The sequence below is a fragment of the Danio rerio genome, chromosome 9, assembly GCF_052040795.2.
Source record: "Danio rerio strain M-AB ecotype USA chromosome 9, GRCz13ab, whole genome shotgun sequence".
NCBI classification, from domain to species: Eukaryota; Metazoa; Chordata; class Actinopteri; order Cypriniformes; family Danionidae; genus Danio; species Danio rerio.
The window spans coordinates 147,501-172,500 of record NC_141029.1 but is presented as its reverse complement, the minus strand read 5'-3'; the positions used below and the strand labels follow the sequence as shown (position 1 = coordinate 172,500).

The 25,000-nt window shown below is 47.4% G+C and overlaps 2 protein-coding genes and 1 long non-coding RNA gene across 15 annotated transcripts in view; 2 read left to right on the top strand and 1 right to left on the bottom strand.

Moving 5' to 3' along the window:
* The first annotated feature begins 1,539 nt into the window (after positions 1–1,539).
* LOC799259 (high-affinity choline transporter 1) lies at positions 1,540–10,753 on the top strand. The gene is made up of 9 exons (XM_087267199.1): positions 1,540–1,644; positions 2,327–2,510; positions 4,799–4,912; positions 5,030–5,185; positions 6,296–6,444; positions 7,291–7,434; positions 7,770–7,923; positions 8,349–8,566; positions 8,852–10,753. The coding sequence occupies exons 1-9, from the start codon at positions 1,540–1,542 to the stop codon at positions 9,494–9,496; spliced, it is 1,869 nt and encodes a 622-aa protein (XP_087123325.1). The 3' UTR covers positions 9,497–10,753.
* On the bottom strand, positions 2,385–19,160 carry LOC147835189 (uncharacterized). 5 transcript variants are annotated; one of them, XR_015498999.1, is made up of 5 exons: positions 19,021–19,129; positions 18,754–18,827; positions 11,288–11,425; positions 11,027–11,146; positions 2,385–2,520 (listed from the first exon to the last, which is right to left on the bottom strand). It is a non-coding gene; the product is annotated as an uncharacterized LOC147835189 (long non-coding RNA). The 5 variants fall into 5 exon arrangements; XR_015498998.1 differs by having other exon boundaries at positions 18,754–18,896; positions 19,021–19,120; XR_015499001.1 differs by having other exon boundaries at positions 11,027–11,142; positions 19,021–19,086.
* Positions 19,161–19,214: 54 nt separating this feature from the next.
* The window catches only part of gcc2 (GRIP and coiled-coil domain containing 2), a 12,619-nt gene continuing 6,833 nt past the window's right edge, over positions 19,215–25,000 (top strand). For 2 of the 9 annotated variants that reach the window (XR_015498996.1, XM_087267196.1), the window contains exons 1-9: positions 19,215–19,351; positions 20,354–20,410; positions 20,603–20,687; positions 20,794–20,864; positions 21,036–21,140; positions 21,211–22,946; positions 23,023–23,463; positions 23,889–23,949; positions 24,034–24,134. Coding sequence is in view for 7 of the 9 variants with exons in the window: in XM_087267196.1 (XP_087123322.1) it covers positions 23,191–23,463; positions 23,889–23,949; positions 24,034–24,134 (435 nt within the window). In the remaining 2 variants the exon portion in view is untranslated. Of the gene's footprint in view, positions 19,352–20,353; positions 20,411–20,602; positions 20,688–20,793; positions 20,865–21,035; positions 21,141–21,210; positions 23,464–23,885; positions 23,950–24,033; positions 24,135–25,000 lie in introns of all 9 variants that reach the window. The other 7 variants (XR_015498995.1, XM_087267195.1, XM_087267192.1 and 4 more) reach the window with 6 other exon arrangements.

Genomic DNA, 25,000 nt, shown 5'->3' with positions numbered 1-25,000 from the left:
TTATAATTATACATATATGTATTTTAACTTTCCCAGTACTGGGTTGCAGCTGGAAGGGCATCCGCTTTGTAAAACATATGCTGGATAAGTTGTCGGTTCATTCTGCTGTGGCGATCCCTGATTAATAATGATAATAATTAAGGGATTTAGCCGACAAGAAAATGAATGAATGAATATTTTTAAAATCAGATGAGTATTACGCAGCCACACCACAAAAACAAGAGGCTCCACTTCACCCACATCAGCCCACAAACACCACAGACACGTTCAGTAAAAGCTGTGATGTTTCTGAAGCTTACTATAGTAAAGTCTATTATCAGATGAAGAAATGATCATGTGTGTGTGTGTGTGTGTGTGTGTGTACACGGTTCTCATGTAAAGAGCTGTTCTCATGTAAACCCACCAGAGAACACTGACTGAATGACTGACCAATCAACTGACCCACCCTCCTCCTTCCCTTAATCCAACTAATTTTATCAATTGACCCGCCGCCCACCCACTTCCCTAAACCCAACCAACACTTTTCAAAAGCAATGCAGATGAAGAAAGCCCTCGCCTGATTATTACCATGTTTTCAGATGTCACCACATCCTCACTCTGTTATTAGCTAATAGAACAAACTGGTACCAGCTGAAAGCCGTCATACAGAGGTAATCGGTCAGCTGGGCAGTGCGTATAACGCCATCATACCACCCGGTAGTGTTCATTTAAAAGATGATATGCAGCCCTATAGCTCTGGCTACATAATTTGTGGTCTCCAGAAGCGTATACAGGACTACGTTTACAAAATGAGCCTGTGTTGCATGATGTCTAGATTTTGAGGATCTTTTGGTCTACTCGGCTTTGTCATGCGTCTGTGATTTGTTGACTGTGAGCCGGTGTGGCAGTCCTGCAGAAGCACACAGCGCTGTGCAGTTCTGGGTTCAGTTTTCCTCTCATCATAAAATCCTTCATTTAATAGCTGCGTGCTGTGTTTCTGTGACTGATATTTACTGTAGTCTGATGATCTGACACATTAAAGTGTGACGAACATGCAAAAAATAAGAAATCAGTGACGAGGCGACACTCCCTCACACACCTGCATAGACACACACAGACACACTACATGCACACACACAATAAATACACAAACACAACACACAAACAGAGACAGCACACACCACCACCCTGATTTCCCCCAGTACATGATCCTGTTGACTGAATTGTTCACTGTTATGTGGAGTTCAGGCTCGCGGTGAGGGTGGTGCTCCTCTACATGAGTGTTCTCCAGCTATTACTGCACTCTGACTGTGGGAATTATTCAGTTTTGGTTGGGTTTATGGGTAGGAAACAGGTGGGGGTCACATTTCCCAGCAAAAGTTATGTTTCAGGATCAACACAGGTGTTATTCCAAGATCACATCATACCTGGCAAAATCATGATGTCACACACATACTTATACTGCACAGTACACATACACATCAAGCACACACACACGTATTACAGAGAGAGAGAGAGTGTGTGTGTGTGTGTGTGTGTGAGAGAGAGAGCGCAGTATAAATGAGCAGGAGCTTCAGTCTTGAGTCTCTCAGTGATTCTGCATCCAGCAGCTGCTCTCCTCCACCTCAGGACCCTCGCTCTCTCGCTCTCGCTCTCTCCTCAAAGGTAAACAATCTCTGTCTCTCTCTTATTTCTTGATTGAGTTATTGATGATTATATAGAGTAGGGCAATACTGCTGTGCACTGTTACCTGTTGCTCAGTCGTATTGCTGTTTAAACTAATACAACTGCGAAGCTTTATTCCGATATTAACTATGAAGTTTCCTGAACTGTGGAAATATCTGATGATTAAAGTGAACTAAACCCTCAAAGACACAAAGATTACGCTCTGACAAGCAGAACAGACCAACAACAGGTGAACAACAGGGTTTTCTACTGCACAGAAATGGATGACAGAACTCTGTAATAATAAACCTGATGTGTATTCAATATTAATATACATCATAAGCTTGATTCTCCATTCTGGACCAGTTTGGTAGAGGGTTATTACTGCATTATGATGATCAATCTTCAGTGTGTGTGTGTGTGTGTGTGTGTGTGTGTGCCATATCAGAACACAAATATGTATAATAACATGAGCATTGTGAGGACATGGTGAGTTATGAGGACACTGCTGTTGTCTTGATTTCTCTCTAACCTACAGCACGAGTGTTACTCAGATAGTGAGGGTTCTGTGAGGGCTGAGTTAGCTGTTTGTACATTTTGTAGAGTATACGAACAATACAGACCAATGTTACGTCCTCACAATTCACAAAAACCACCCTGTGTGTGTGTGTGTGTGTGTCAGATGGCCATTCATGTGGAGGGTCTGCTGGCCATCGTCATCTTCTACCTGCTGATCTTAATGGTGGGCATCTGGGCGGCCTGGAAGAACAAGCACGCGGGCATCTCTGAGGGCACGGACCGCAGCGAGACCATCATGGTGGGCGGACGGGACATCGGCTTATTCGTGGGAGGATTCACTATGACCGGTCAGAGACTCTGCATGATACACAGATCACACTGATCAGACGAACTGCAAAACAGGCCTTCATTACTCAGAGTATCAGTCTCGCTTCTAGTCCACACATCTAATAATTCTCAAATCAAGAAGAGGTTTTACATATTAGAAAACAGTCTAGATTTCAGAAATAATGAGTCAAGATGAAGAAAGTTTGACCTTAAAACAGCTGAATAATCTTGTTTTCAGTTTGAAACATTATTTACTCATTGGCAGATTATTTAGCCTGTTTTAATGAAAAATGTTGCCTCATTATTTCTGAAAACAAGACAACAGTATGTGCTTATCTAGAAAATACTTATTGATTCAAGAATTTGTAGACATTCAGACTAGAAACAAGGCAAAAACTCTAAGTAAGAACAGCAACACACGCACACACACACACACACACACACACACACACACACACACACACACACACACACACACAGATGTACCTGTTGTTTGCAGTGTATGGCATGGCGTGATGTTACGGAGGTGTTTAATTATAGTAATAGACCACAGCATTAATAATGTACGCCTTTCGCCAGGGGCTGTTCCTCTGAACACTTGTTTAATAATTCTTTACTTCCTTTCTCTCCGCTCTGTATTCTAATTAGAAATCAAAGTATTCACCAAAGCCCTTTGCTTCTTCTGTTTGGTTAATAAGAAAATTAAAAATGAATGGAATAATTAAGGCATATATAACAGCTGATAGCGGACACACACTCCTGCTGTGTTTTCATGATTTACGGTCTCCTCTCACTGCAAAGGTGCTGTTCTGACTGAGTGTGTCTTGTTTCTAGTCAGAATATGATAAAAAATATACATAAAAATGAAGAGAGTTTATTTAAAACCAGCAGAATAACCTGAGGATGGGGAAGAGGAGTAATCTAGTTTCTCATTTTGACATAACTTTATTTCAGGAGTTCCCCCTCAGCTGATGAGGGATAATAAAGCGTGTTGGCATGCTGTCCCGGGAGACAGCCCCGAGCTTATGAGATCCTCGAGCCTGGGGCTCCCTCCTGTTAGCAGGGCGAGAGGGGAGTTTGAGGTCAGGTAACTGGAGAACTCTCCTGCTGTTTATGGCTAAAGACAAATTAGGCAATTGCTGTGGAGAGATCTACTGCTGGCTAAGAGCTCATCTGAGGCGCCAATTCGGGTTTAGTCAGTTCACTTATGGCGCACGTCTTTAGACTGTGGGAGGAAACAGGGGAACCTGCGGGAGACCCTCCCCGAACATGTCCACTCCGCACAGAAACATGGACTGGCTCAGTAGGGGCTTTAACTAGTGACGTTCTTGCTGTGAGGCAACAGTGTTGACCACCAGACAGCCATGCCACCCTATCTAGGAAAAGAAAGGAGGAGTAGGGGTGAAAGGGGAATTCTTCAAGATGAAGATGACTGAGGTGAGGAACTCTGGTTGTTTATAGTGAGTTTGGAATAGTCTGATTGGTGAATCATGCATTAGCTAATGCAGCACCAGCTGTGGTCAATCATGATCACTTGATCAGCTCTCAGAGTTACTTCATAAATAAACTTCACTACCCTTTCCTCAGTGTCAGAAAAATCACTTCATCTTAGCGTGTTATTTCTGAAGACAAGACAACATTTTTAGTGTTTTTCTAGAAAATGCTTCTTGATTTAAGAATATTTAGATATTTAGACTAGAAACGGGACAAAAACTCAGAGTGAGAACAGCAGTCGTGCAGTGCTCTCTCAGCTGTAGTGCTGTCTGGACTGTACAGACGGGATATTCACTCCTCAACCCTCACAGCAGACACTCTGCACCATCACATCGCCACAACACTCCAGTCTGCCTGATTTATGAGCATGTTTACCCATGAGGACCTCAGGACCACACACACACACACACACACACACACACACACACACACACACACACACTGTGAACGTGATACAGACGTGTGTGCAGTTGTATTATTTGCTGAAGAGCAGTGAGTTAATGAGGGTCCTCCATCTCCTCCTGCTGTCCGGCAGTCTCTGAGTGGTCATTGATTTGAGCAGCAGGAGTCTCGTCCGGCTTATTCTGATCCGCAATCATTATCTGACTGATTAAACGTCTCTATTTATGGCTCACAGTTTAACCATGAAACACTGACCACTTCCCTCACTTCTCACCTGATGCGGTGGAGCATCTTCTCTTACTGTGGGATATTTTACCTCTGTGTGTGTGCTGTGAACTCATATTTCCTACACACACACACACACACACACACTCACTCACTCAGTGTTGTATGTGTTGTGTTGTGCCCTCAGCTACATGGGTTGGCGGTGGTTATATCAACGGGACAGCGGAGTCTGTGTATGTGCCCGGCTGCGGGCTGGCGTGGGCTCAGGCGCCCTTCGGGTACGCGCTCAGTCTTGTTGTAGGTGAGCTGGGGTTACACTTCAGAAATCTCCAGACCTCTGTGATTGGCTGATCTCTCACCAGTGTGTGTGTGTGTGTGTGTGTGTGTGTGTGTGTGTGTGTGTGTGTGTGTGCTGCAGGCGGGCTGTTCTTCGCCAAACCCATGCGCTCTCGAGGGTATGTGACGATGCTCGACCCGTTCCAGCAGCTGTACGGCCAGCGCATGGGCGGCCTGCTGTTCATCCCCGCGCTGCTGGGGGAGATCTTCTGGTCGGCTGCCATACTGTCTGCCCTGGGTAAGAGCCTGCCGGCGGGGGGGAGAATGTGGTCAGTGTGCAGACTGCAGGAGATGAACATGAAGTTATGGAGATCCACACGTCAGCATGTGGGGAAGATGGCGCTGTACTTAACAACATCTCATTGTGGATACGTACCCTTGTCTACATTTCTGGAGATAGTGAAATCTGTACTCAGAGGTACGTCTGGCTGCATTTCGTCTGTGAAGTGAACGCTATGTGGCAGTATGATGTTGCCGACAGTTTCTGCTCCTTTTCGAGCTACCGCTGACTGTTTACCTCTGTATGGAGGTGTTAGCAGTTAGCCCAGTAGCTTGCAGCATACGCCACTGGACTTGGGATGTGGAGCGGACCGCAATGATGAGGTTCAAATCCCGCAAAGAATGGTTCCAGAAAGCAGATAAACAAAAGCAAACAACTGAATAAATAACAAAATGTGGTGAAATCATGCAGCCGTGACGGCTTTTCTTTGCTAGACTAGCTCTTGAAAACACTATGGGTTGGGGTTAGGGAATGGGGTGGGCGGCTCAGTCGGTCAGGCAGTTAACAGTAAGCCAGTCGGCTGAAGTGTGTGTTGTTGCGCCCTCTGCTGGATTTACACAAGACGACGATGCACAAATGTCACGCACAAGAGAAATGAGTGATCATCAAAAAGTGTACACAGCGGCCTCTGCTGGATTTACCAAAACACAAATGTAGCTCTGAGTACATATTTCACTGTCTTCAGAAATGTAGACCTGGGTACATTTCCACAATGAGCCTGGCATGGTACTTAATGAAGTGTGGAGCCCGATGACGTACTGCATCCGGTCCAATACATAATGGGTGTTCTAACATGCATGTGCAAAAATATATTGATGGTATTTATTAAATGACCCATTATTGTGTGGTGATAAGCGTCTACACCTACTCGAACTCTAAACCCAGCATCACAGTTCTTAACATTTACAGCATCTCTATTTGCTGAAAATGTTCTTCAGAAAGCCGTCTTGCCGACATCATCTCGTTTTGACATCTTGCATGGTTCAGTGGGATCTTGATAACTTCATGTTCCGCCCGTCTCCTGCAGTCCTCGGTCAGGTATTAATTCTCTCAGTGTCCTCTGCACAGGAGCCACCCTGAGCGTGATCGTGGACATGGACATCAACATGTCGGTGATGATCTCGGCTCTGATCGCCGTCTTCTACACGCTGGTCGGCGGCCTGTACTCGGTGGCCTACACTGATGTGGTGCAGCTCTTCTGCATATTCCTGGGGTTGGTGAGTCCTCTCTGATCATCAACACACTAATACACTGCAAACAGGCTGCTCTTACTTACAGTTTTTGACTTGTGTCTAGTCCAAATATCTAACAGTTCATAAATCATGAAGCTTTTTGCAAAATGGTCTTATTTTAGGAAATAATGAGCCAAATTGTAGTGAGTTTTTCCCTAAAACAAGCAAAATAATCTGCCAATGGGGGAAGAGAAATAATCTTGATACTCTTTTTGACATAAGATTCTCCAGCATGGAGCACGCCACACTCTGAGCTAGACATTATTGTAGGGATGAATGGGATGGCAGGGGAACAGTGGGATGAAGGGGAAGGGAAGTAAGAGGATAAACAGTGGTCATGTTGGTAGGTTGATCAGGCGTCATACGATGATGACCAGAGACTCAGAGTGGGGGTACCGTCTCTAATATTTTGGTAGAGGGATTGGACCCCTCAATTCAACCTAGAAGGCAAGAGAGGGTTATAGGATTGTTGATGGGAAGTGAGGAAACAGAAGGAGGGAGGGAGGGAGGGAGGGAGGGTTCGAGAGAATGAGAAGAGCAGTGCTAGAGAACTGGTCTGCCTTCAATACGTTTTTAGGGAGTAGGTGATTGGTTAAGGAGACAAAGTGGGCATGGTTCCGCTACTGAACCTTTGTAAACAAGTTAACTCTATTTAATGTATATGTGTGTACAGTAGATGAGTGTAAATCTCCTTAACGCTGTCAACCTTGGAGTTTTCCATGTTAAGCACAGTCTCAGGTCACTGGCTGTGTTTTGGCACAGTGCCAACTAGTGTTCAGATGGACATTAGTCTACGTCTCTATAAAGTTGTATTATATTGTGATTTCGCAGTGGATAAGCGTGCCGTTTGCACTGTCCAATCCTGCTGTGTCAGACATCGCGGTGACCGCAGTGAAGGCGGTGTTTCAGGATCCGTGGCTCGGGGAGATCCATCCATCAGACGGCTGGATGTGGGCTGATAACTTCTGCCTACTTGTGAGTCTCACATGAAAAACTCCCTTCATTGCAAAAAAGCACAGTGGATTTGTCCTGCCTTGTCAGAGTTTCCTACCTCCCATTCAAAAAGCAGGTCGGACATTTTGATGATGATATATGCAACCCATCAGATCGTGCTACCAGAGATAATTTAGATGTGGAGTGATGTATATGAGGCAGCAATATCACCCTGACCCACCCCAAACCCTCACCCTACCTCAGAACCACTCCAATACAGTGTTGTAGAATAATCTGGATGCAGGATAATATATCAGGTTCTGTGCTCAGTCTGTGTGTGTGTGTGTGTGTGTGTGTGTGTGTGTGTGTGTGTGCAGATGCTGGGTGGGATCCCGTGGCAGGTGTATTTCCAGCGTGTCCTCTCCGCCTCTTCAGCTACTTATGCTCAAGTGCTGTCGTTTCTGGCTGCGTTCGGCTGTCTGGTCATGGCCGTCCCCTCAGTGCTGATCGGAGCTATCGGAGCCTCGACAGGTAAACAGACGCAGCTCAATCTCCCAGAGAGTGCTGACAGACTGATGACTCCAGATATCTGCCGTCTTCACGAGTTCTGGCTGATTCTGAACATGCAGCGTCTACAGGGGGTTAATTAATGTTGCAGACGGCTCAATCAGAGTCTCAGCACATCAGCAGATGTTCACTGCACAGCTCTGACCAATCAACACTGATGCACAAGCCTTCACTACTGAATCAAACACAATACTGTTACACACTTATATTGTAGAAGATTGCATCACACACTGCTCTGGCTTTGTACTGAACAAATATAGTCTAATGAAGAGCGGTCATGTTGCTCAACCACAGCTGAAGCAGTTGATCAGGAGCTGAACAGCACTGGGTCATCACAGTGAGTCTGTGTTTCTCAGATGTGTGTAACTGGATGTGTGTTGTTGTTTCAGACTGGAATCAGACGTCGTACGGTCCGGTTGCTCCTGTGGACAAAGACGAGTCGGACATGATTCTGCCCATCGTCCTGCAGCATCTCTGCCCGTCATTTGTGTCCTTCTTCGGTTTGGGCGCCGTCTCCGCCGCCGTCATGTCATCCGCAGACTCTTCTATCCTCTCAGCCAGCTCCATGTTTGCACGAAATATTTACCAGCTTGCTTTCCGGCAGTCAGTAAGTCTGTAACACTGTTAACAGTATACCTCGTACATCTTTAAATCACGAAAGTCAGAGTGAGAATAGTTTGATTTAAACCACAAGAAGCAGCGAAAAAGACTAGCAAGTAGATGAGTTCACCTGTCGACTAGTGAGTAGATGAGTTCACCTGTTGATTAATGAGTACCTGAGTTTACCTGTTGACTAGTCAGCTCATGTGTTGTATGTTGACTAGAGAGTAGTTGAGTTTGGGGAAGTCAGGTTTGTCCTCCAGCCTAATGGATTCTTCTGTTTTCTGTGCAGGCGTCAGACCGAGAGATCGTGTGGGTCATGCGGATCACCATCTTTGTGTTCGGGGCTGTAGCGACGGCCATGGCCCTGCTGACGGGCTCAGTGTACGGCCTGTGGTACCTGAGCTCAGACCTGGTGTACGTCATCATCTTCCCTCAGCTGCTCAGTGTGCTGTTCATCAAGGGCACGAACACCTATGGCTCGGTGGCCGGTTACGTCTTCGGCCTGCTGCTGAGGATCGGCGGGGGCGAGCCGTACCTCCGGCTTCCCCCGTTCATCTACTACCCGGGCTGGCAGATGCGGGAGAAACAGCACCGTCTGACACAGGAGGTGGAGCGGTTCGTGGAGCAGAGATTCCCGTATAAGACGGTCTCCATGCTGGCTTCACTCCTGAGCAACGCTGCCTTCTCATATCTGGCCAAATACCTGTTTGAAAGCGGGACTCTTTCGCCCAAGTACGACTTTCTGGATGCAGTGGTTTCTAAACACAGCAAAGAAACGATGGACAAGACGACGCTGGTCGCCCATGACACCATCCTTCTGTCCGAGCTGTCCGCGGTGAAACCCAGACACACGAGCTCTCTGGCGGGAACATTCATCAATGCAGACGTCTTGAGGGACGAGGGCAGCGTGAGTCCAGATCTTGAGCACGAGTAGAGGAGAGAAAGGAAAGAGGAAGATCCTGAAGACCAGATCCATCAGTCTGGGAGATCCCCACAGCAGCTGAAGAGGGAAACTGTGCACTAGTAAAGAGAGGACACATGTAGGATGCTTAATATTATGTGACCTGTCGATGGGATGTAGGAAACACGCTCTTGTGTTTCAGTTCTGTTTTTCTGTTTAGAAATGAATTGTTTCAGAGCAATAATACTCTCAGTTCTGAAGGTTGCGTAACTCATCTGTTGTTTTCAGTCATAGTTAGTGTCCAGGATTGAGCATCTGTCCTCGCTCACCCTCCTGTCCTGAGTCAGTGTGCAGTAAATCAGGCAGATGGAGTAATATTGATCAAACTGCTGGAAAGCACCTTTGATTAACCATTGTTGATTATGTAATCAGTGGGTGTGTTCTAGAGCTCCGCCTTCATTGAAATTAGGCAATAGCATAAACAGGGGGGCGAATAATTCTGACTTCAGCTGTATGTTCACACCCTCTAATGCAGATCTAGTGGTTTCTTAAACTTGCTGTACCTGCACTGACAGGTTAAAGCTGCTGTAAGGGTCTGTAAGGGTCTTTAATGATGGTAGTTCATTAGGGAGGGAGAGATACTGTGTGTGTTTAGTGTCTCTCTAGTTGAATAACCATGAGAACAGCATTGTCTCCATCTCACTGCTGCTGAAGAGTAATACATCACACAGCGGTGGTGTCGACACATTATTTATTCATAATAGTGAATATATGCAGTGATGTAATCTGCTGTTCTGCATAACTCAAGCTGATTGGTCATCTGGCTGTGATCTGTCAGCCAATCAGCTTGACCTAAACCAGCTCCTGCTGCTTCCCCATGAGCTACAGTGAACTGGTTTAGTCAGTGTTCACCAGTTCAGACACTCACAGAGCCGTGTGTGCCGCGTCTGATGTGTTCAGAGTCCAGCATTCTCTCTGTGTGTGCTTACACCAGCACAACAGCAGCTCATGTGCTGAGATTCCTCCTCAGACCCGTCCTGAGAGACTGCAGCAACACAGCAGCGAACACCCACACCATGAGGACGAGCTGCACTGCCAGACTGTGTGTGTCTCACCTGTGTCTGATCACGTGTGTGTGTGTGTGTGTGTGCAGACTGATCTGTGGTGGTCAGAGATATATTTTTGTGTGAGTTTAATGTTGTCCAGCAGTTATGTAGGAAATGTTGATTTATGTATTTAAATGTGATGAAGATGTGAGATTTAGAGAATAAATGATGTTGTTTATGCCAGCTGTGTGTGTGTGTGAGTGTGTGTGTGTGTGTGTGTGTGTGTGTATGTGTGTGTGTGTGTGTGTGTGTGTGTGTGTGTGTGTGTGTGTGTTTGAGTGTGTGAGTGTGTGTGAGTGTGTGTGAGTGTGTGAATCCGAACAATATCATACAATGATTACTCAGCTCTACAATGTTCAGAACTGACCCCAGACCTGTAATACAGATCAACAAACGAACAGAACACACACACACACACACACACACACACACACACAAGGAACAATCTGTTTCTTACTCAAGGCTGTGTCGTGTTCTCTGTCGTCTTGTCAAACTGGCCAGTAACTCAGGGAACAGTGGTTTCCAGTCCTTCAGGAGTCCAGGTCATCTCGGGAGCTCTCCATGACCTTTGACCTGGCTGGGAAGATCCTGAGATCAATCATTTGGCCAACAGAAAAGCAGATTACTCCAGATTTACTCTGATTATATAAAGGTAATCGTGTGGTATTCGTATAATCTAGATCCTTAAACATTTAACTTTATTAATAATCATACAGACATGAGAAAGAGCCCGCGTTACTCCATCCTGCAGCAGACATCCATCAGCAGAGCCACACCATCAGCAGAGCCACACCATCAGCAGAGCCACACCATCAGCACAGCCACACCATCAGCGGCGGAGTGTGTTTATGAACAGCTGTAAATCAGATAAATGAGTTAATATAACATAAATCTGAAGAACAGTTGAGTCAGCAGCAAAACACACACACACACACACACACACACACGCACACGCACACGCACACAGACACACACACACAGACAAACACACACTCGCAGACAGACACACACACACACACACACAGACAAACACACACTCGCAGACAGACAGACACACACACACACACACACACACACACACAGACAAACACACACACACACACACACACACACACACACACACACACAGACAAACACACACTCGCAGACAGACAGACACACACACACACACACACACACACACACACACACACACAGACAAACACACACTCGCAGAAAGACACACACACACTCTCACAGACTCACTCTCACACCTCTCTCGCCTCTGTTGAGCCGCTGTGCTTCAGGATTGAGGGCTGACAGAGGTTTAAACAGGACTGAGTGTTAACATGAGTGTTATTGTGGTCAAACTCTTCCACATTGTCATGTGATCAGACACGTCTGCTGATTAAAGCGTGTGTGTTATCATTATTTACACACTGAATCAACGTTTGACAGGACTCTTCTCATGTTAGTGGCTGAGCAGTCGAGTGGACAGTGGAACATGGCACGGCTGTCTGAATGATGAATAACAGTGTACTGATGTGCTCAATAAACATCATTATCCTCTGATGATGAGTGAGGGGAAGCTCTAATCATCAAGTAACATGAGTTAATGAGGGAATCAACCCAGGCTCATTCTCAAAACTTACCCCTGTACACATTTCTGGAGAGCGTCAAATACATCCAAATACGTGTTGCACGTGGGTGCTCCGGTTTCCCCCACAGTCCAAACACATGCGCTATAGGAGAACTGATCAACTACACTGGCCGGAGTGTATGAGTGTGTGTGGGTGTGTGTATGGGTGTTTCCCAGTACTGGGTTGCTGCTGGAAAGGCATCCGCTGTATAAAACATATGCTGGAATAGTTAGCGGTTCATTCCACTGTGACAACCCCTGATGAATAAAGGGACTAAGCCGAAGAGAAAATGAATGAATGATGTCATTATAAAGTGTAACCAGTGTGTGTGTGTATGTATGTGTGTGTGTATGTGTGTGTGTGTGTGTATGTGTGTGTGTGTTCGACCAGACTAAAATGAATGAGCACTTTGTAGGTATTAATAAGAGGTTAGAGCAAGAGATTGTGTTGTGTGTGTGACCTGCGCTTGGCCTCGTGCAGACACACACACACACACACACTCAGACACTGCTCATCTTGAAGATGGATGAGTCCAGCAGGGCTTTATAAAGTGTGCTGATTGAAGACGCTGCTGCGCTATCAATAACCCCACACCAACACGGCTGTCGAGCAGGAGATGCTTACAGCGTCACTTTATTCTGCACACACACATCCACCAACACACACCTCATTGCTGCAGCAGAGCGAACACACACACACACACACACACACACACACTCTCCATCAACACACATCTACAGCACATTCGATCTTCATGTGTTGAAATATGAGTTTATTGTGACGGTCATTCGAGTATTATAGACTGTCTGTTTAATACCTGCTTGTGTTCGTGTCTCACACGGCAAAACTAGGAAACCACGTCGTACTGTTCACACACATACACAAGACTCAGCAACAGAGAGCTGTTTTTACAGGGTGTGTGTAATCAGTCTGTTATGATCTTCCGGCTGTGTGTACACAATCAGTCATGATCAGGAACCGTGTGTGTGTGTGTGTGTGTGTGTGTGTGTATGTGTGTGTGTATGTGTGTGTGTGGTGCATGACAGAATATATGGTCCATAAATGGCTGGATTTGTAGTCCGTTAGCGATCTGCAGCCATTAGATCGCTGATAATAATAACAAGTAGTCAGTGGTTACTGGTTTCCAACATTCTTCAAATTGTCTTCTTTAGTGTTCGACAGAATAAGGAAAGATTTGGAACCAAAGTTTAGTTGGGAGAAACAGCGAGAACAGCTTCATTTGGATGTGGACTGCTGCTGTAAACAGACGATCTTCAACCCCATCATCACGTGTGTGTGTGTATGTGTGTGTGTGTGTGTGTGTGTGTGTGTGTGTGAGTGAGAGATGTCTCTACTCCAGATGTGAGGTGTGTGTAGGTGAATGATTTCAGATCTTCACAGACGCCCCTGATTAATCTCATGATGAGCGTCCGCTGATGTCCTGATCTTCTGCCGTGGTGAAACACAGGCTGAGGGAAACACAGGCTTCAGCGTACGTCTATCTGCTGTTTCTGTGTGAGCAGAGCGCTACAGGGCAGATGACTGCTGATGGGACAGAATACTGCTGATGGGAAAGGGCTTGTTCTTGGGCTTGTTCTGTTGTGTCTGTGATCTGAAATCGAACACGTTCACCTCTCGCTCCTCACTGTGCACGGCTCTTCTGATGTGCTGGGTATGAACTGCAGAACATTTCTCAGATTAGCTCTGTCTGAGGTATGGGCGGGGCTAACATACTTAGCCACGCCCCTGCAGCTGTCACAATGACAACAGACAGAAATGATGAGCAGGAGGAGGAGTCTGCGAGGTTATAAAGACTCTCCCTGAACTCTTTTCCCCGTCTTCTGAATGAAACGCCTACTTTACTGCAGCCAATCAGCTCGCAGTAGATGAAAACAAGCCACGCCCACTGTTTACTCATTAAATATTCCGTTTCTCCAGGAACTGCAGCACAATATTAAACCAGTCACAGCTTCCAGATCATGTGGACGACTCAAATGTGGAAGGAGACTCGAATCCTCTGAGCTGAGACACACACAGCCTGGACCCTCCTGAGGAGCTAAAGCCTGTTATATTCCCAGAGGCAGCTATTATAGCCCAAAAATGAGTCCAGATCATGTTCAAACCACAGACAAACGGCTCCAGTGTTTGCTTAGAGGAGACCTGTTCTGCTCCTGCTCAACTAAACCACAAGAGGCAGGTGACGGACATCACAGGAGCTGTGGCTGTTCATTTGAAACAGAGCTGTACACATCGACTGAGGCCAGGACTCTGGCTGTGGACTGTAAGCTGGTGGTCCTCATTGCGTCTTTAATTAAAGCGTCCGTCCTCTGCAGCGCTCAGCACGACCCCTATTGATCCCTCACTGATGTCCTGATGGAGAGAAACACAACAACAGCACTTAAACACTCTTCAGTCTCTCTCCTGCTACGCCTGATTGAAATGAGAGACGAGACGCTGCGCAACACCGTCCTGACCTCACAGAACTGTGACCTCTGGCTTCATCAACAAGGCATTTGCGTCCACAGAACTGCCGCTTACTGGATATTTCCTCTATGTCTGAGCATTCTCTGTAAAGCCTAGAGATGGTTGTGCGTGAAAATCCCAGTAGATCAGCAGTTTCTGAAATACTCAGAGCAGCCCGTCTGGCAGCAACAACCATGCCACGTTAAAAGTCTCTTAGATCCCCTTTCTTCCCCATTCTGATGCTCGCTTTGACCTGCAGCAGATCCTCTTGACCATGTCTACCGGCCTAAATGCAGTGAGCTGCTGCCATCTGATTGGCTGATCTGTGTTAACGAGCAGTTGGACAGGTGTACCTAATAAAGTGGCCGGTGAGTGTATATGCTCAAGCATGTAGTGTACGAGTTTAGCATCATCCCAAATGGAACACTAACATTATTTTACTAAACAAATACTCAAACTGTTTCCCAGGTGATGTTTAATGATGCTAAATTAGTGAAATAAAAGACCAAACTACTGAACAGTACCTGCCGTCACCATCAGGAGGAGGCACAATCACTTAAAGCATTTCACCCTCACAATCCAAAATAAAGATGAGACGACCAATAGCCCCGCCTCTTCACCAGAAACCCCTCCCCTTCATCTGTAACTCCTCCCCTTCAGCTAGATGAGCAAAACTGTGAGTGTTGAGTGTGTGTGAGGTGTATCCCTTCTGTTTAACGGTGTGTGTGTGTGTGTGTGTGTGTGTGTGTGTGTGTAATAGCCTTCTGTCAGTCCACATCGAGTCTCTCTGACTAATAGACTTGAGTCTCTGTCAGATTTGTGGTGGCGTGCTCCTCTTCTGTCCGTCGTTTATCCAGAATGAGAGTTTTATTGTGTGCTGTATGGCTGCTGTCCGTCAGATGATGAAGCGCAGTGCTGTGTGTGATTCTGTCGGACCCTGTGCTGCTGATTAATGTGTTGGTTTAGTGAAGACAGTGGATGGAGGAGCGCTGACGGGGCTGTGTGCTGCTCTCCTGCGGGACTGCAGGCTTCCTCTGAAGGGTTCTGATGGACGGGCCCAGAACTGATTCTCTCTCTTTCTCTTCATATGGCATGTGTGAATGCTGTGAGTTCAGTGTGTGTGTGTGTGTGTGTGTGTGTGTGTGTGTGTGTTGTAGTCTGGTTTACAGGGAAACACCACACCTATAGAGTGTACCTTTACATCATGTATACAAGTGTGTGTGTGTGTGTGTGTGTGTTACGGTGAAGGAATTTCACAGTAAGTGACAGCTGACTGTGGAAATGAAACACAGAGAGAGATGAGCTGCGCTTCTCCAGAGTGTTGTCATTAAAGCTGTGAAGCGCTGGAGAACCGGGCCGGACAGATCTGCAGTGTGTGCTGACGGAGCGGCCGTAAATCTGCCCTGTTGTTTCTGTCTGACAGTGTGTGTGTGTGTGTGTGTGTGTGTTTCCTTCACAGCGTCAGGAACAGAGCGCAGACACACGGCTCATCTATCCCGCTAACAGGCTAATGCTTCAGCGGCGCGGGGCTAGCGGTGACCCAACTCCTATTAGCAGCTGATGGATGTGCTGTCCACCGCTCTCTGCTGTCTCTGATTATTTATCTCAGAGTGTGTGAATCACAGCCAGCAGGAGCACACACACACACACACACATTTATCTGACACCGCCGAGAAATACTGCTGCTGGAGTCCATCAGTGTGTGTATGTGTGTGTGTGTGTGAAGGGTCAGTAGTGTTCTGGTCACTATTGATGCTGCTGGAGGAAAACCTGTCCTGACTCGCTTCTCCAAAACAGCCCAAAGTGCTCAATAGTATTTAGCTCTGGGTACTATGCAGGCCACGGGAGATGTTCAACTCCACTGTCATGTTCATCAGAGCGCTCTGTCTCCAGTCCTGCTGTGTGTGTTGCTGCATCATCATCTGACGACTTCAGGATTGGGTCACATGCTCCTCCAGAATGGTTGTGTAGTTCTTGGCAGTGACCCAGCGACCATCTAGCACCAGTGTTGGGCCGAGTGAATGCCATGCTTGACCCCGCCATGCTTCACTCTGGGCATCAGCAGTCTGGGTGGGCCGCTTCTTTGGTGCTTCTTATGGATAATGGCAAAGAAATGCTGTAAAATGTGGCAAATATGTGAATGTACACCTCATTGTGTGTGTGTGTGTGTGTGTGTGTGTGTGTGTGTGTGTGTGTGTGTACACTTGTGTAAAACCAGAGAAATGTTCCCAGTTTAATCAGTGGAGGAGCTGAAATCAGCTGGAGTTTGATTGCTCTTCAGAAGGACAGACAGTAAAGCACAGCAGGAGGAAACACACACACACACGCACACACACCTCACCTGTACTGAAACGCACTAGTGTAAACGGGGCCTGAGTCTAATGACACATGCATCACACACACACACACACACACACACACACACACACACACACACACACACACACACACACACACACACACACACACACACAATAAAACTCTTCTCAGGTGTTTCAGGACAGATGGGATGCTTCATAAACAGCTCGCTTCAGGCATTAATGACGTTATTGATCATTGATTAATTCCCTCATTGATTAATTCCCGATCAGCTCCTGTAAGTCCAGGATTAACACCTAAACATGCTGTAGATTTTAAATAAAAAGTTAAAATAATATTTTAGATCCGTCCTCCTGACCATGACACTGAATATACACTGATTTATCTGTCCCGCCACTGCTCTTGAGGGTTTGGCGTCGTCTTCTGACAGAGTGAGAATAATAATGATGATAACAGCAATAAGAATAATAGGTAACTTAGTGTGGGCAAGCTCTACGGTTAAATAAAGAGCTATTAATGATTACAGCTCATATTTACTGTCTGAGAGTTTGATTTTGTGTACAATAGCTGTGTAATAATCAGCATAAAGCACATCCAGCCGGTGGGACTCCCAGAATAAACCCTTCAGCCGTATCTGGACATCTGGAGTTCCAGGAGTCGATGACTTTCACATGCTCAAACTGTAGTGTGACCATGGTTTACCCTGACAAGAACACCTGAGAGTGCTCATCAGCCAATCAGCATCCAGCACTCTGATGGTCCAGGGCTGTAGTCCTGCATGCTGTGCTGTGTGTGCGTGTGGTGATGGCGGTGGTCATCTGTGTGTCAGTGTTCAGCAGGTAACACACAGCAGAAAGCCTGCGCTGGATCTCATTTCCCCTCATTAGGATTGCTCTGATGATAAGGCGGGTAATTATATCAGCAGGGGAAGCGAAGTCCAGATACGGCTGGATGAAGGATGAAGACCACGATCTACACCACCACAGCAGCACTGATCCTCAGTCAGCTCCTCGACCACTCCACACTGCACACTACACACACCATACATCCGTCTATCACTGCTGGAGTGGGGCAGTGCAGTGGTTAGCACTGTGACCTCACAGTAAGAAACTCTCTGGTTCGAGTCTCGGCTGGGTCAGTTGGTGTTTCTGTGTGGAGTTTGCATGTTCTCCCCGTGTTGGCGTGGGTTTCTCTGCTCCCTTTATTAAAGCTGTTGAACTCCTCATGTTTGAAGCAGCTGGTTGACAGAAGCAGTGCTGTTGTAAAATGTCATTCAGACGGTTATTATTAGCAGCAGTGTAATCATGTGGGCCGGTGGGCAGTTCTCCACTATTTAGAGCAAGGCAGGGCCCTAAAATGATTCTGCTTAGGACCCCAAATGTACAGGGCCGGCCTGCCTGTGGGGCAGCACAAGGCTCAGCTCTCAGCCTCCTGCAGTTTACATCACATTCTGCCAGGAGACGTGAATCAAAACTCAGGTCAGTTTTTAATATTAATGTCAGTGTCTGTTCTCAATATCTGATCATTTCTTACCACGACATTCTGAAAAAGATCAGTTTTAACCCATAGAGCAGCTCTGAGATGTGTTTTGGCCGTCTGTATTGTTCTACAGAAATCAAGCTGACACGACTAGAGGAGATCAGAGAAAGTCAAACGACAGAGTGAACATTACAGCACTGCTGAAACTAAACTGCTGATGCTGAACGCGGATCAGTCCTGTAGAATATCTGCAATATCCCAGATGAAAATGAGAAACAGTTCCCAATACTGTCCATCAACTTACAGTAATGTGCAGCACTGAGTTCAGGAGTGATCAGCACTCTTCATCATCACAGCACTCCTCTTCATCACAGCACTCTTCATCATCACACCACTCTTCATCACAGCAGTCTTCATCACAGCACTCTTCATCATCACAGCAGGCTGCTGGAGTTTTAACAGTTTAGTATATTGGACACCTTTGATCGTGATGCTGTATGTTTTAATATTAAAAATAAGCACACATGTATATGTTGAGTATCACCTTAATATGATCATATCATTTACTTACATATTAAATGCAGAAAAATAGTTGTTTAAGCCTCTTCACTGTCCAATCCAGTCCTCCGAATCCTCTGCCGAGCAGCCTGCGATTGGACAGTTGAGCCGTCAATCATTCTGCCTCAGCAACCCCAAACAAACACTGACGTCAGCTCATCCGGCTCGTCGAGGAAGCCGATTGGCCGTCTCTTCACAGCGTCGCGTGTATGCGGAAATAGCGAAGGCGGAAGTGCTAAACAGGCTGGCGGATGATCCTGATGTTGAGTTTCTTCTGAACACAGACGGAGGAATTGTCCTTTTCCCAGGAGGAGCTTCAGCAGGGAGTCCCGCTCATGATGGAGGTCAGTCGGTGAAGCTCCTCTCATTAACCCGAGTCCTGTTGGCGGTCATATCTGTAGCAGACACTAGATGCGCACTACTGAGGGCACGACAAACACCAGCCCTCAGCTGCCAGATCTGTGACCTGCTCTAAAGATGACTGTTTAGTGTTCACTGTGAAGATTGCAGTAGTGTCTGAAGTTAGTCTACTTGTGACAGGTGTATTGCCTGTTTAGTATGCCCTGTGTAGTGTGTGCTCTGTGGTCATCGTGTAATGTTTAATGTGCCCTGTGTAGTATGTGCCCAGTGTTCCCTGTGTGGTATGTGCCCAGTGTTCCCTGTGTAGTATGTGCCCAGTGTTCCCTGTGTAGTATGTGCCCAGTGTTCCCTGTGTGGTATTTGCCCAGTGTTCCCTGTGTAGTATGTGAGCTTTGTAGTTCCCTGTGTAGTGTGTTTCCAGTGTTTCCTGTGTAGTGTGTGACCTTTGTAGTTCCCTGTGTAGTGTGTGAGCTTTGTTATTCCGTGTAGTGTGTGCCCAGTGTTCCCTGTGTAGTGTGTGTCCAGTGTGCTTCATGTGCCCTGTAGTGTGTTTCGTGTACACTTGTAGTGCTCTGTGTAGTGTCCCGTGGCCCTGTGTAGTGTGTATCTAGTGTGCCCTATGTAATGTATGTCCAGTGTGCTCTCTCTGTAGTGTACTCAGTGTGCCTTATATAAAAGTTTGCCTTGTGTAGTGTGTGTGCGACTTTTGTAGTGTACTCAGTGTGCCCTTAGTAGTAATTTGCTCAGTGTGTCCTGGGTAGTGCTCTCTGTAGTGTACTCAGTGTGCCCTGTGTAGTGTTTGTGTGCCCTCTAGTGTGTTTGGTGCCATGTGTAGTAGTTTGCTCAGTGTTCCCTGTGTAGTACGTGTCCACCCTTATTAGTGTTCTTGGAGTGCCTTGTGTAGTGTACCCTCTGTATTGTACCCTATGTAGTGTCTGGTGTAGTGTGCTTGACGGTAGGCTGTGTGTGTGTGTGTGTGTGTGCAGGACTGTAACCCAGAGTCCGTGGCGTCTCCAGCAGGGCAGAGCTCCGGCAAGTCCAAGGTAAGAGTTCCCTGCTAGTGTTAGTGTGTTCAGCTCGGAATGGTGTGTGTGTGTGTGTGTCTGTGTGTCTGTGTGTGTGTGTGTATGTGTGTTTGTGTGTGTATGTGTGTTTGTGTGTGTATGTGTGTGTGTGTGTGTGTGTGTGTGTGTGTGTGTGTGTGTGTGCTTATTATGGGATGTTCTCTGTCTCAGCTGGACACTCTGTCTAAAGAAGATCTGATAAAGTTTGCGAAGAAGCAGATGGTGGCCATGCAGAAGATGAAGAGCAAGTGTGCAGGTAAACACACACACACACACACACACACACACACACACACACACACACGTACGTGTGAATTTGTGTGAAAGCCTGACTCTCTCTCTCTCTGTATGTGTGTGTGCAGATCTGGAGCAGCAGCTGGAGGTGCAGAAGCGTGGGTCGGTCAGTGGTCCCGCAGACTCCTCCATCATTCAGGTCAGTGTATGTCCATCAGCTGATCATCTGGAGCTCTTCTTAAGCAGACTGCAGCACCTTTGCATCTTAATGTGTGGGGGGTTTAGGGGTGTGAGCGAGTAAGATGTATGACTGAAATCAGATTCAGAAATGCAGCCGACAACAAAAGAGTGTTTCTCCTCATGTGCACAGGAGCTGACGGAGCGGATGGACGCTTTACTGCTGGAGAAAGCCGAGAGTCAGCAGAGCCTGGGGTTACTGCGCAGAGAGCACCAGGAGCTCCAACAGCAGGCACAGGTGAGCCTCTGAACACTATAACACAAGAGCAAACCCTCTGAGTATCTGACTGAGTGTACGTGCATTGCAGGACACAGCGGGAAGATTAGCAGCACTTCAGGAGGAGCTGGACTTAAAGAATAAAGAGCATGCAGAGATGCAGGAGCACATGGCAGAGCTCACGGCTAGCTTTAAGACCACCTGTAGCGAATACGAGTGCAGGATATCCCAGACTCAAGCAGAGCTGGAGGACGCCCAGCGGCAGGCCATGGTGACAGCAGACACCCAGCAGAAGAGCCTGACCGAGGCACAGCAGGAGGTGGAGAACCTTCAGGCGGAGATCCAGAGGATGACCAGCCAGTATGAGGAGGATCTGCGCTTTCTGGAGGAGCAGATGGAGCTCAACAATGCAGACTTCCAGAGGGAGCGGGAGCGCCTGCTGCTCCTGCAGGATGAGTTGTCGGAGCAGCTGGAGCTGAAGGAGGGATTCCTGCAGGATGTCCAGGAGGAGGAGGAGGACAGCAGACCTCCACGGCAGACTGCAGATCTCCCAGTTGAAGACCAGCTCAGACCCGCCCTGGAGGAGCACCTGCAGACACACAACATGATGCTGCAGGAGGAGCTGGTGCTGCTTCAGAACGTGAAGCTAGAGCTGGAGTCTGAGCTGAAGCAGATGCGGGAGGAGTTCTCTGTGGAGAAGGAGGAGCTGGAGTTCAGGATCAACGAGCTGCAGATGAACAAGGACACGGGCAGAGAGATGTGCAGCACCTCTGAAGAAGAGTCTCGAAACAAAGTTCTGCAGCAAGCTGAAGCCTGCCTTAGTGCTGAGGGAGATGGGCAAGAAGACAAGCAGGAAAATGAAAAGGTTGTGCAAGAAGACAGGCTTGACAACAGGCCAGAAGATATACTTGAAAACAGGAAAGAAGTCGAGCTAGAGTTAGTGCTGGAAGAAGGAGGGGAAGAAGGAGGGCTTGAGAACAGACCAGGATTCTGGCAAGAAGAAAGGCTTGAAGATGGACACCAAGTCGAGCAAGTTGTTGAGCACGTAGATAGGCTAGAAGATGGGCTTCTTATTGAGCAAGAAGACAGTCTCCACACTGACAAGTTGCAGGACCAAGCCTCACCTGTGGAGAGCCTGACAGTCAAGAACATCATCCTGAATCAGGACATGGAGCTGAGAGACAGAGCAGAGCACTTTATACAGCAGTACAGATCCATGAAGGAGGAAACGGCAGCATCACTGCTGGATCTGCAGGAGCGGCTGAAGAATGTCCTTCAGGAGCAGCACAATCCTTCAGGGCCTAGCACAGATGATGGAGGACTCAACCTGTCCTTGGAGGACCTGTGGAGCAGAAATGAAGGAATCCTTGTGAATCTGCAGCGTGAGGAGACTCTGGTGATGGAGATGCTGGAGCTGATGGGCTGTGGAGCAGAGCGAGGGCCGTTCCATAAGCAGGAGGGTTTGATGGAGGATGAGCGTGTACACCACCTCCAGGAGGAGATCTCCACTCTTCAGGCCCTGCAACAGGAGAGTGGAGATGCCATCAGGCTGCTGAATTCTCAGATCCAGAGTCTCTCAGAAGAGAAGAGCAGCCTTCAGGAGCGCCTCTCTGCTGTTCAGTGCCGCATCACTGAGATCCTGCAGCAGAGCTCAGGCCAGGCCGAGACCAATGCATCTGACATATCCACACTGGTGGAGCGGCTCTGGAGTTGGTGTGTGGAGGAGCAGGCACTGCTGAGACAGCAGGTACAGGAGCAGGCGGAGCAGCTGAGGGCGGAGCAGCTGAAGGTAGAGCAGCTGAGGGCGGAGCAGCTAAAGGTGGAGCAGCTGAGGGCGGAGCAGCTAAAGGCGGAGCAGCTGAAAGTGGAACAGCTGAATGCAGAGCAGCTAAAGGCGGAGCAGCTGGGGGCGGAGCAGCTGAAAGTGGAGCAGCTGAATGTGGAACAGCTAAAGGTGGAGCAGCTGAGGGCGGAGCAGCTGAAGGTGGAGCTGGACAGCTTGAGGCTGGCGGTGGAGGAGCATGAGGTGGAGCTACAGACACGCACACATGAGCTCCAGCAGGAGAGGGACATGCTGAAGGCCAGTCTGGCTGATGTGGTGATGGACACAGAGGGACTGCAGAAGGACCTGAGCCAAGTGCAAACCATGAACGAGAAGCTGAGTGCAGAAAACCTCCGTCTGCTGGCCGAGGTCTCTGAGCTGAGCAGTCAGTTGGAGGAGGAGCGAGCGGAGGTGTCTGATGAACCCGACTCAACGGTTCCCCAGGCAGACGAGCTCCAGCAGGCTCTCGCTGACAGAGACACTCTAATATCTCAGCTCAGAGAAGAGGTCGGACACCTACAGGTACTGTGCATTTGTTATGCAAACTAAAATACTGTCTAAACATTCTGGAAGATTAGCTTGGAGAAACTTCTGTGGAGGGGCAAACCTGTAAATGTTGTTCCCATTGGCTTAGAAAACAAGAAAAGAGTCAACCACTGCATTTCCATGCCGCATAACTAGTGGTTTATTACGATACCAATACCAAATCAATACTTTGAAAATGGTGTCTGTGCTTAACCAGTGCCTGAAACAATACTTACAGAAGAGGCGAAAACAATGGAGCACGTCTCACTGACATCTCCAGGTGCTCTGTCTGTCTGACTGCAGACCTCGAGGAGCAGGACTGAGCCCTGTTCTACAAATACACTCAGAGTTTATTGTAGAAGAATCACTCTAATGTTAACCGTGATGATCTCCTGTGTTTCTCTCTCTTCTGTTTCCAGCAGAGCCAGGAGTCTCCTGTGTCTGACCAAAGTGAAAGACTCACCGCATTATCTGAAGAACTGGGTATGTTCATGCAGGTTTCTCTTCCTGTTTTCATTAGCCTGCATCTCTGAAGTGTTTGTGTTTAAACTGCTCTTTATTACGCAGAAAAACTGAAGAAAGAAAGCAAAGACAAAGATGAGCGCATGAACAAAATCAAAGCTGTCGCCGTCAAGGCTAAGAAGGAGCTGGACAACAGCAAGAAGGAGGTTTGATATGGGCTGTGGCTCCTTGAGACTCACAGTTTGCTGTCTGCCTAGAGTTTCTGTTGCCTATAGAGGGTGTGTGTTGCCTATAGAGGGTGTGTGTTGCCTATAGAGGGTGTGTGTTGCCTATAGAGGGTGTGTGTTGCCTACAGAGGGTGTGTGTTGCCTATAGAGGGTGTGTGTTGCCTACAGAGGGTGTGTGTTTGTAGAGGGTGTGTGTTTGTAGAGGGTGTGTGTTTGTAGAGGGTGTGTGTTTGTAGAGGGTGTGCGTTGTCTATAGAGGGTGTGTGTTTGTAGAGGGTGTGTGTTGTCTATAGAGGGTGTGTGTTGGCTATAGAGGGTGTGTGTTTGTAGAGGGTGTGTGTTGTCTATAGAGGGTGTGTGTTGGCTATAGAGGGTGTGTGTTGGCTATAGAGGGTGTGTGTTTGTAGAGGGTGTGTGTTGCCTATAGAGGGTGTGCGTTGCCTATAGATGGTGTGTGTTGCCTATAGATGGTGTGTGTTGCCTATCGTGGGTGTGTGTTGCCTATAGAGGGTGTGTGTTGCCTACAGAGGGTGTGTGTTGCCTATAGAGGGTGTGTGTTGCCTACAGAGGGTGTGTGTTTGTAGAGGGTGTGTGTTTGTAGAGGGTGTGTGTTTGTAGAGGGTGTGCGTTGTCTATAGAGGGTGTGTGTTGTAGAGGGTGTGTGTTTGTAGAGGGTGTGTGTTGTCTATAGAGGGTGTGTGTTGGCTATAGAGGGTGTGTGTTGGCTATAGAGGGTGTGTGTTTGTAGAGGGTGTGTGTTGCCTATAGAGGGTGTGCGTTGCCTATAGATGGTGTGTGTTGCCTATAGATGGTGTGTGTTGCCTATAGAGGGTGTGTGTTGCCTA